Source organism: Sycon ciliatum, unplaced genomic scaffold, assembly GCF_964019385.1.
Source record: "Sycon ciliatum unplaced genomic scaffold, ocSycCili1.1 SCAFFOLD_2496, whole genome shotgun sequence".
In the NCBI taxonomy this organism is placed as follows: domain Eukaryota; kingdom Metazoa; phylum Porifera; class Calcarea; order Leucosolenida; family Sycettidae; genus Sycon; species Sycon ciliatum.
The window spans coordinates 1-12000 of NW_027045053.1; the positions used below are offsets into that span (position 1 = coordinate 1).

Here is a 12000-nt window from a genome sequence, read left to right on the forward strand (position 1 = left end):
GCCGGCTGATGACAGCCAGCACATATGGCAAGCACTGCACGCCATGGTTGCGTTTGAAATCCGGGGTGAAATGTGCCACGTCCTGCCGGAGCCAAACCCCAAGGATCGACGCTTCCCGTTCTACTGGTGCTACTCGTTCAACAACACGTCCAATCTGCGTTTGCTGCTGGTGCTTCTCTTCTGCTACGTGGCTAAGCTGGACCCATGGCGTAAGCTGGACAAAGCACGGCTGAACTCAGGGTCAACGTGCCCTGAAGAAGCCGTTGATCCCAGCACAAAGTTCATGATCACATCTCTGGAGGAAACGATACGACAAAGATACGAGGGCGCCCTGGCTAGACTGGCTACTGCTCAGCTTCTGGCTCAGACTCGGTCTGTGAAGGGAACTAGGCGATTGCGTAACCCCAGCCGCAGGGAAATCACCCGTTCAACAACGCCAACTCCCGGACGAGAATCACCTGTGGGTACCATAGCGCTCTGTGGGAAAGAGCCTCAGACAGCTGCTTCTGGCAAAAGTATCCCTGACATGACGGTGATCAACATGCAAAGTGCTGAGGACAGACCAGGCGTACCAGCCGAAAGGGTGCCAGCCAAAAGCGAATCCCTCGTCCAGAAACGATTGCAAGTGGAAAAGGATGACCGCCAACTTGCAGCGATGATTGACCAAGAGTCAGAGCATCAGGCACAGATATCATCATCACCCTCGTCACCATCCCATGACAATGATAGCAGTGAAGAACAACAGCAAGGAGGTAGTACCTATCGGCTCACTGATCACCAGCAGCCTCCTGTGTCTGCCCGTGAGCAATTGGTGAAGGCAAGGAGTGTGCTGTCAGGTCCAACAAGGGAGGCACGGCGAAAATCCATCGACCGGCATCCCACTGAGCATGAGGGAATTCCCCCGCGGCCCAAGACACGATTGCTGGAACATAGCAGTGAGGATGGGAAAGCTGGGTATCCCGGAAGGCCAGCAGCAGCACACCCTGCAAGGAGTATACCCGCCTATCAAGGCAATGCTGCTCAACAAGGCCACGACGCGCGCCAGCGAGTCACTCGGCGCAACACGCCGCTACCACCGCGAGGTTTACAAGAATGGCAGGGAATGGATTATGTCGACGCGAAGCTGGGACAGACGGCAATCGCCAAAGTGCGTCAGCATGCTGCTGAGCCCATGACCGGCAAGGATGTCGCTGCCTCGTTTCCCAGCAATGGCAACACCATGCATAGACCCAAGTTGACCGCTCCACTGGGAAAACATCAGCCGGTCGAATCCAGTGATACCAGTCAAGGTGAAACTGCACATCCACCCACTTGCCGGAAAGCAGCTGCTAGCTTGCAATCTCGCCACACACAGTCCAAGCCTGGAGGTCATGTGATCCCACAGGTTCCGTCCAGTGGTAAGTTAATTGGCATGGTTACGTTTCGGGTTGTCACGGTGAGAGCCATTCATGGTATCAACTATCAAGTAGTATGCCTGTATAACGGTTTTCAAGTAATACTGCCACTGTAGGGTTTTGTTGTCTTGCTCCTGACGATGTCTCCCCTAACTTGCCTGGCCCTGTTGTTGCTCCGGCCCGACTTATTTTGTATTTGGAATTCTCATGGAAATCAGGCCTGCAAGCAGAATGGGGGTTGGCGGGATGGCTGAGTCATTATTGTATAGCCTATAGGGCTTGAAAGTGCGTTGTCATGACTCCTAGGTGGGGGTCATGACAACGGTGACTTTTGGATCCAGTGTTTGCATGGATCCGTAAACGTGTGGGTGATTTCCTTCACAGCAGAGTGACACTGACGGTGCACCCACCCGCCAGTACTGTAGTGTATTGGGTGCTCTCCTGGCCAGAGACCCGCTGCTTGTGTACTGAATCACTCGCATGACGCACGCGGGTCCCGCCGTACACGATACTCTGGCAGTATTTTGCTGACTTCTGATGTCATCCCCGTCAAGCCGCAGCAGTAATAGCCCGGGCCATAACCAAGGCTTAGAGTATGTAGCTTTGCTTGTGGGTCAGTGTGCGGCGCACTGCCTTTGTTGCATAACCTGCCTGCAGCACACCCTGCACTCGTGTACTCACACCCATGATCTCTCGTTCCAACAAAACCGTTTTTGCTCGACTCGTTCGAGAATGTACCTGATATTCAAGTGGCGGGTGCATAAACTTCGGTTCCTTACGGAATTTTCTTTCAAACCACATCGATTGTGTGGTGTGTGATTTTCCGCAGTGCGTAGATGGTAGCTCCATGATGATATGCTGAAGGCTGCGCACTGCGCATCCGGCCGATAGAAAAGAGATCACAGTTGCATACACTCGCTTATGGACTCTTGGCAACGTGCAGCTGTGGGTGAAGCTTGCAGAGCTTCTCATTAGCGGCAGCCAGCCTGTAAAAGTATGGGTGAGTCATACGCTCTACTTTGAACTGTGCGTGCTTGTTTTAACCAGATGTGGAGAGTGAAGTGAGCACGCTTACAGATGACACGCTGTCACATCGCATTCCCGGCTCTTCTTCGCGCCACCGGTAAGATGCTGTGACCATTGAAGGTGTGTGTGTGTGTGTGTGTGTGTGTGTGTGTGCTTGGATTAGCGAGTTAGAACGCCCTAAACCATACATACTCGGGGATTGATCGCCTGATCAGCTGGAACCTGATGATTGCAAAGTGGAGATCAGCCAGTGAAATAAGTACTCCAAGGATACAATAATGACCCCCTCTCTCTCCATTATCTGTCACAAGCATGTGCAGATAGTCATGTTGATCTGACTCCCATAGAACATGTTATGCTAGATAGTTGTCAAATCTTTTCCCATGCATGGGTTCTAACCGCGTAGTTCTGGAATGGAGGCCGGTCTAAGCTCTCGTTGCAATGCACACTGGCATGAAAACACGTACATTTTGCGACTGTCTGTGTTGTCTACATGCACTCCGTATAGATCACAGAGGCAGCGCACAGACGTTGAACATCGCCAGCCATCACACATGCAGCACGCTGCATTGCCTCTTTGGGAGCATGAGCCGGTCGTGAGTAGAGACCCAGCGCCGGAACTATCCCAAACGCACCAGGAAATGCAGGAAGTGCGACAACGCTTGCACGCCCGAGATTTGGCTGAACAGCAGGAGTATGCCAAACTGAAAAGCAAAGTGTGCGATCAGCTTCACCTCGAGTGGAACAACGGCAGGGCCCCGCCAGCCAGCAGCGGAAAGCCCAGGGCATTGCCACCACTGGAGCCTCGGCCTCGAGCAGCAAAACCGGCCCATCTTCGTGCTCCGCCTGTTGACGTTGGAGTCGACAATGAGTCGGAACTCAGCTCTGGGCCTGTGGCAGGTGAAGTCAGTGATCAGGATACTGCTAAGCAACAGCAGCCTGAGCTCTTAGAGCAAGCACCAGCACCAACCTCTCTGAATGCAACTACGCTTGAGCGACATGAAGCTTACCAGCGAAAGCAAGCCCAAGCTCAAGCTGCACTGGATCCCACCGCAGTCGAGCAGGAAAAACAGCAACAGCAGGATGTCCAAACCCGATCGTTTGATGAGCCGGCCGGCAAAACCATTGTGAAGAATGGGAGTATCGTGAGGACCGTCCACTATGAGCCGCACACCGACACTCAAATGCGGAAGACGATCACCGAGACGGACAACGCCAGCGGCAACACGCTGAGCATGCATGTTGTCCTGCAGGAGCTCGGCGATGACGCTCCACATTACCACACAACGGACTACAGGTACCGTGGCTCCGAGGCTAGCTATCATGGCCAGCGTCCTGTCAGAGATCATTCCTACATGTACTCTCAAACAAACGGATTTGGTGCTCATGAGCCAGCCACCACCTCAAGCTCGGCTTCTCTACGACAGGCCAGTGCGTCTAGGAATCCTACACGAGTACAGCAGCTGAGCAGTGCTATGCATACAGATCCAAGCACTGCCGACAGCAGCAGTCGTTTGAACAAAATAGCCACGGGGTCAACTTTGGCAACGGCAGCAGCAGCGCGTGAAGCGGCCAGGGCAGCAGATCCACCGGTGATGTGGCTGCCAAAGCGTCAGCACCATGGATTCAACATGAGTGGCACGCGCGTGAAGGACTGTACAGTAAGTCTGCTGGTACATGTATAGCGGGTTTGCATCCCTGCCATTCCCTGATCTACGTGTGCTGTGTGCTCTTGACCTTTTCCGGCCACTAAGCTGACCCACGGCCGTATTGTGAACTATCCAGTAAGAAAGTGTCTGGCCGCGTATTGGTGGTACAGAGAACATGTAGGCGGCTTGTGAATGATTATGCATCTGCATATGTGTGTGTAGATGCATGCATGGGGTGAGAATATGAGCTCTGTACTTGTCGTCCAAACCCCTGTGCAGGGCTGGCTGAACCTAACCTGAACAAGTAGGAAGTGCACCTCCATTTCCAGACACTTGTTCGACCTATACTGATAATTTGTCTTTTCTGTAGAGTGCTTTGATACTTGTGACTATAGCAATTGTTGCTACTAGCATTATTGGCTTTACTGTTATCATTGCACGCTTTGCAGGAGCAAATGGAGCGTGTCAGTGAGTACTTCGGAAAACATGGTGCGGAGACCAGCCAGCAGCCGGCATTGCAGGACATGAACGATTTCCAGACCATGACGGGATCAACAGGGCAGCCCATATCCAGCAGTAGGTCAGCCTACGAAGAGAGGTAAGTTGGAAGTTTTTGCCGCTGAATGTGCACATGTTTAGAACTCGCATGGTCAGATCCAGAGTAATATCCACTTTTTCCTTAATTAAACAAAACAAAAAAAGGCGGCTTTGGTTTAGTCCCTGGGTAGAAGAGACCATTTCCTGAGATGGACTGCATCACTGGTCGCATACATTTCTATTCCAGAATGCAATCCAATACCTTCCATATAGAAAGCACTCCTCGTACTCGGCATGCTCACTTGGTGGCATCAGATGTCATGGCTGATGGTCTTGGTCAGTGAATTAGTAGGAGAAGACCGGCTGTAGGACTGACGCTAGCACGAACCCGCTGTCACATTCATGCAGGCCCGGTGGAACCGGTCTGGTTGGTCGGGCCATGGCCAGACCAACTTGTTGACCGCCAACGTGTGTTTACTGCTGGTTAGGTCATGTGTGAGCACCATATCATACACAAACTGTGTGAAAGGCTAGGGCATGGCCAGACCATTCAAAACTGCTTCCGCCGGTCATGTCATGCAGGAAATTACACCCAGCTGCTTTGTGGAGGTGGTCAGCTTCGATTAAACACACCGTTGACTCAATGTGCTTTCAGGAGCTCCTCGTATCAAACACCGCAGCAGCAGCATGCGAATGGGAGGCCGTTCTTCTCTGCAACAAGCGTGGGGTCACGAGGTCGCCGGTATGCCGGTACTGGTGACCAGAGAAGTCGCCCCCTGAAAGGTGGTACTGGCACGGTGCGGAATACCGGCAGCAAGGTCGGCGATGCCAGTGGCAAGTTTGTTGCACCCAAGCAGCGCACAGCAGGTGGATCCAACGTTCCTCTCTTTTCAGGTACGTATGCGCTGAGCACACCTCGCATAGCTGAAGTGTTGCTACTGGTTGTGTGGTGCCTTCCTGAATGGGATGGATTGGTAGTCATGGGGACAAAAATGAATCCAGCACACCTATTTTAACCAGCACTGAGGACAAAAAGAACGTGACAAAAGCAACTGTTTTGATGAAAGACAAAACTGACATTGATACCGGTATGAGTGCGTAGAAAGTACAAAACTGACATTGATACCGGTATGAGTGCGTAGAAAGTACTTACATGACAGTTATTGTACTTTGATGCAAAAATAAAGATAGACAGTGTCAGTCGGTGCAGTTACCGGTATGCTCAGTACTAGTAGCCAAACAACCAGTGTGCATTGGCGGCGGAAGCTTTAAATGATTCTTCGAAGTACAAAGCTATATTGTTGGTTGTCATGGATCTGGGAAACATTACACATTGATTTTTCATATCTGTCCGCCCTGTGAGAAAGAGTGCAAAGTTGCCTGCCACTTTTCTGTTGATGAATCAGGTGTGGTAGCGTACACGGATCCGTCAAACAAATCCAACCGACAGCTGATTCGCAATTCCATAAAGCATGTGTGTCTGGCTGGCTTGACGAACCAGAAGCGCTGTACAGAAGTACTTGAGGTAAGCATTCGTGGCTGTAGTATTTGCTTGTTATGCATGCTTGGGATTATCTGATTCGCAATAGGTCTGTAGTTTCCTCTTGCACGTGGCAGTTTTCTTGACTATAATCAAATGGCCAGGCGTAATAAGCTCATCACGTCAGACTTTTTTTTTGAGTTGCTGTCATTTTGGACATTTTGAGCTTAGGAAGTAGACATGCAGGTCGACCTTTTGACCAAGGACATTGAGGCAAGCAAGAAATCCTACCAAGGATATCCTTTGTCGGTCATGATGGCTCGGATCTTGCCCTTGAATGCATCCCTCGGGGTCTATGATCCTTGGGCTGAATCCCGGGCAGGATTCAGCTACATGTACCATATTTTCCGGGGTATGTTAACCGCACCGGGGTCTAACTTAGCTCCCCCCCCCCCCTTTCGGGTCCGAAATTCGAATTTTTGTTGATATTCGGTGTATCCCACATGTCAGACTTTGACTTTTTAATGGGGTGTTGGTACATACAGGTACTGGACGTTACCAATGATAAAAAAAGAGTTGAGAAGCTACGAAAGTTGCCTAGTTTGTCCTTCACCGGCTCAGAGCTGACACCATGTAGAACTCTCGCACTACTTGAGTAGTACAATGATGGATTGCAGTACACGCGAAATAGCTGAATGACATCATACATGATGCATTTTATGCATGCAGTACTGCAGTGCTGGTCGATTCACATCCTGTGTTCGGAGTCTAGGCCACCGGGGCTATTGTTGAGTTGTTTTGTGCTGTTTAAAATGCGGCAAACACCCCAGAAAATACGGTATATGGCACGCCTTGCTTGCCATCAGAACATGTACTCTACAGCACTGGCATACCGTGTTTGGCATGGTAAGGCTGCACGCATTTGGTGAACCATGAATGAGTGTTGGCAGTAGCATTCATGTCGGTGTTTGCTGGTTTTGTACCCCAGACTCTAGAATACAGCCTGTGTAAGCACTTCCTTGTTCTGGTGAGAGAAGTGCCCGGCTGCCAGTTCCGTGCGCTATATGAGGTGGACCAAGGTTGGAAGGTGAGTGTGCAGTCTGCAGTGCATGGGTGACAAGCTCTAGGTCTGTGAACTGTTGAGGCTGCAGAAGCTGATCGGTCTGAATTCTACGCACTCTGCTTCGATAGTGCGGATGAGCATTCTTGACACTGAGAGTCTTGCCTGGTGGACGGGAAGAAAGTGATATTTTACTGGGATATGTAATATTCATCTTCCTTGACAACACCAATTGATATGCATGTACAAGTATCAGTTATAGTGTTGTTTCTCTATCCTTTGGTCAAATGTGTACATTTTAGATCCGCAAATTAGTGGGACGAGGGCCACTTGAAGTCCAAGTCAACATGATCGACAAGCTGTACAAGTAAGTACTAGTACACTACCGTATTTCCCCGTAAGTTAGTACGTACTAACTTTCGAACTTAGCAGCCACATGAGTACTAACTTTCGGGGGTGGTACTATCTTTCGGGGAGTACTTTTTTTAATAACACGCAGTGGGAAGCCTGCGCAACTCTAGTGTCCGTGCATATGATGTATGTACTGTACGGTGTCTGTACATGTAGGACGGGTACGAACTTACAATCTTTGGGGGGAACTGTCTTTCGGGGTGATAACCTCAGCAGTGGAAAGTGTATTTTTTATAGGGGGTACTAAGTCATTGGGGAGAACTTACTTACGAGGAAATACGGTAGTTGATCTCCCACTGCCCGGCCCACAGTCTCCATGGCGATCGCTCCTTCATGCAACGCATACAATATTCATCGCGCCGAGAAATGCAATAGTAGCAGAAGTAGTCACGCATGTGCCTGGCCTCTACGTCATTGGTTGGGGTTGATACCATGCCGCATTTGGTAATGTACTTGAAGTAGCAAGCAGAAGTCGTTTATTGAGGTGTCCGGGGTGTCCGGGGTTTATGCTGCAGTATCACAGCGTTTCACTTGTGTCTCCATGCAAACTACTCGTATCTCTCTTCGCGATAATTTCTGTCTCGCTTCCGCTAACTAGCGTGTATGCTATGTGTTTTCTCGGCAGATACAACTCTGGTGCAAAGGCATTTGCACTCATCGAAAGCCGCACTCTATCAGCCAGCATAGATGCATTCTCTCTCAACGCTGTCTTCTGGAAAGGCAAAGCCCCAACATGAACGCCGGAGTTGAATACGAAACAAGCCCAGGGTGGATAACTTCTCTTTCAATGGTGCACCTCTCCCTGAGATTTCATATTGGAGTAGAACTGAACTGTTATCAAATTGGCCGTTGAATGTCCAAACGAGGCCCATTGCTTATCCATGTTCCTTGACCCAACCTGAATTGAAATCAGTACAATGCAATGCATGTAGTCACTTGAGCACACCTCTGCATTTATACGTACATAAAACCTACTCCAGCAGACCTCCGGCATCAACAAGTAGATGCTCATGACTACAGCATTGCCACATGCAAGCTTCGTCTGCGCTACCGTATAGTATACCCATCCAATCCTGACGGTTACACAGAAAGATGTCATCAGTGCTTCCCTATGAGCTGTGCATGTGTCTGAACGATTGATACAGATTTTGTGGATTCAGTCAAGTGAGTTACCGGCGTACATGACTTGTGCTCTCGGATAGAGCTGAATAGGGCAGTGTGCGGCTAACGTTATCTGCTGTCCGCACAGGATACCGCGATTCCACGGACGCGCAATTTTCCGTGTTATTGGCCGTCATCTGCGTTATCGACAAAATTTGCATAAAACCCGCGTTACCCATGGGAATGTACAAGAAAACTACAACGTCGTACCTGCGCTAGCTGCCCATGAGTTTGTACGACACAGTTGTATACTTGTATGAAACTCAGTGTATCCTAAATGTGCACCAATGACGGACAGCTCGTTCACAATGACCGCATTATACTGCATATTTGCCGCATAGTGGCCTGTTTTCGCCCGCATAATTATGCGCATCATTTTAGGATTTTGTCCGCGTTATTCTGGGGACAGCATCTGGCCAGTATGTCATGTGTTGGTGCTGGGAAAGCAAATTGCTTGCAGAACACGAGAACGTGCACAACCTTGGTAAGCATTGCCAAGCAACCACCGTTCACTGCATTGCACTACATGAATTATGTAGCCGGTCCAGGCCAGACTGTACCTGGAATCACACTGCCGACATCAGCACATTGTTACGCCGGTACCAAACTCCAGTCAGAAAGGCACAACTGCTGGCCTTGGGCTATGTGCTATGTGCGGTGCTCTGTGAGCATGCCAAGCACAATTGATCAAATTCTAAAGGGCAAAAAAGAATGATGTGTTCAAATCAGATTTAATAGCAGAGAACAAACACAGAAAAAGTAGTCAAGTGATGATTATCACGCACATAGAAACATAACAAACAATACGGTTTAATATGCACTAAATTAGACTTAGTGGTGTACACGTGAAGAGGTGTGATCATCATGCAGTGTGATACGCATTGTTATCACCACCACTAGGCACTGCACCAGGGAGTAGTACAGCACAACAGTAGTACAGTACTACCGTTCCTGGTGATAACAACAGACAGCAAACTGAACTGAGCTAACGATGTTCAATGTTACCAAGAGTACATGTATAACTCCATATACATGTATACGTATAGATTATAGACCGGTTAGGAGGTCTATACAGGATATATAGACCGAGTAAAAGACCGAGGTCCCCCGAGGTCTTTTACGAGGTCTATATATCCTGTATAGACCAACTATGAGGTCTATAATCTATTTATCGTGTTCTCCACGCAATAGTTTCTCTTCATATGACATATCCTTGTAATTCTAGTATTATACTATAGCCTATACCGCATTGTACTGCATTGAAGGTCAAGATCATTGTTTAAACTAGGTTCAGCATCGGTAGCACAGTGGCTGGGTGGTAAGGAAGAGTGACTGAGATTCACAAGGTTGTGGGTTCAAATCCCATCTTGTGTATTTCTGCTTTCTTCAAAAATTTCTTTTTCTAAGTTTAGGGTTCACGGCTTGCCACTAAAAGCACCCGTCACGTGCGCCTCCATTTTGGATTATGGACGCGCGCTACAGGCCGCGACAGCGCCTATCGAAGTAAAAAAATATCGACTCGAAGTCTAGCCGGAGAGCGTACTTTTTGAATTTTTCCTTGGCTTCAGTGGCTTCACTTCACTCGGGCTTTGCATTTTTCTGACTGACCTGGACTTGATGATGGCGGCGGTGGCGGTCTTGGCGAAAGATCCAGTTCCATCTGAGACACTCTGTCGTCTTTTCTTATCTGCTGAGGTTCTGGCAAAGCGCAGCTGCATCGAACCTGACTAGATGTAGCTGCACGCATCCTTTGTTTGCCCTGCAAATCTCGATCTGTTGCTCTTCTTGCTGTTTGGCCGCTGATGCCATGGAAGAAAATATTCTTCCTGTAAAGAGGCCGAAACTGAGCTAGGGCACGTCAAGATATGTAGGGTATACAAAGAAAAAGAAATGTCATGGTCGTTTCAGCAGCTCACGACAGCCAACACGCTCCATCGTCGGGATTGGAAGTATCCAGCACGGCTGTTCCGAGCGCTGCTGCTCTTGTTATTCTTCTTCTTCAGAAATTCTCCACACCTTGTCGGCCAAAGTACGCGCGCGCGTGCACGGAAAATAGATGCGCTGAGCCGTTTCTTGTTCGATTTTGACAAATAATGGCTTGTTGTTTTGCTCTCGACCTTGGCTATCCTTCTACCGTTCAGTATTTTACGGAAACGCAACGGTTCCCCCTGTTTTTTTAGCCGAACTTTGGCCAAAGTTACTGGAAAACCCGGAACTCGTTTGAAAAAATACGAACGGTGGAAGTCTTGGAACGTCTTTCGTGCGTGTGGATTCAAAAATTCAGGCAGTTTGAGCCAACCGTAATGAATCCCGTAGAGTTGAAAGTGAGTGATATTGATGGGAAAATGCGATTTGAGCACTGACCGATTGTGTGGGACAGTATATGCACGCGCCTGTCACGTGCATGATGTAGCTGGCGACGCTAGCATGCCAATCCGTGAACCCTAAAGTTGGAGAGAAAATTTCTAAGTCCAAGAAGTTCTAAGGAGTCAAATATAAGTAGTCAAATATATCGTGTATTTGACTAAGCAGTCAAATACGCGATATATTTGACCGCTTAGGTATCAGGGAAATTAGTGGGGTCAAATACTAAGAAGGCGATAATTGATGTTATCACTCTTCTATATCGACCTCCACTAATTCTCGTGATCCTTGACTGGTCCTATATTACCCATATCGCCGCAATATCGACCGCTTATATCGACCGCTTGTATCGACCACTTAGGCATTGTAATCTTTCGACTTTGGAGGGACTTAGAATTTTTCTCTCCACTTCAAAAAGAAAAATTGAAAGAAAGAAGACAACGGAAGAGAACAAGCAGGATTTGAACTCACAACAGTATGAATCTCAAGCAACCCCTTATACCACCCAGCCACTGTGCTGCAGATGCTGAACTCTGTTGTTCTTACAATCTTGTACCCAAAATAGGCAACATCCTATGTACACTATAGTACAAATGCTATACTAAAAATGTTAAAATAGCTCCTAAAGGTTCAAATTTTGGGGTTATGGCAAAGGAATCGTGATAAATAGGATATTGACCTCGACTTCGGTCTATATGGGAAATATAGGCCTCGTAAAAGACCTCGGCGGACCTCGGTCTTTTACTCGGCCTATATTTCCCATATAGACCTCGTCTTGGTCAATATCCTATACTTACCTACAAGCCTGAGCGTGAATGTGTTCAGTATCTTCTTGCATTATAAAATTTAATATTATAAATTTTAGGTTTGTCTGGTGTGATTGTAGACTCACTGAAACGCAGAGCACACCTCTTCACA

At 48.5% G+C, this 12000-nt stretch overlaps 1 protein-coding gene across 1 annotated transcript; it reads left to right on the top strand.

Moving 5' to 3' along the window:
• Positions 1-9: 9 nt before the first annotated feature.
• On the top strand, positions 10-8742 carry LOC135830826 (uncharacterized). Its single transcript, XM_065343034.1, has 9 exons — positions 10-1397; positions 2442-2517; positions 2929-4081; positions 4519-4667; positions 5262-5500; positions 6013-6131; positions 7075-7173; positions 7449-7513; positions 8183-8742. Exons 1-9 carry the CDS (start codon positions 44-46, stop codon positions 8292-8294), a joined length of 3366 nt encoding a protein of 1121 aa, XP_065199106.1. The 5' UTR covers positions 10-43; the 3' UTR covers positions 8295-8742.
• Positions 8743-12000: the final 3258 nt, after the last annotated feature.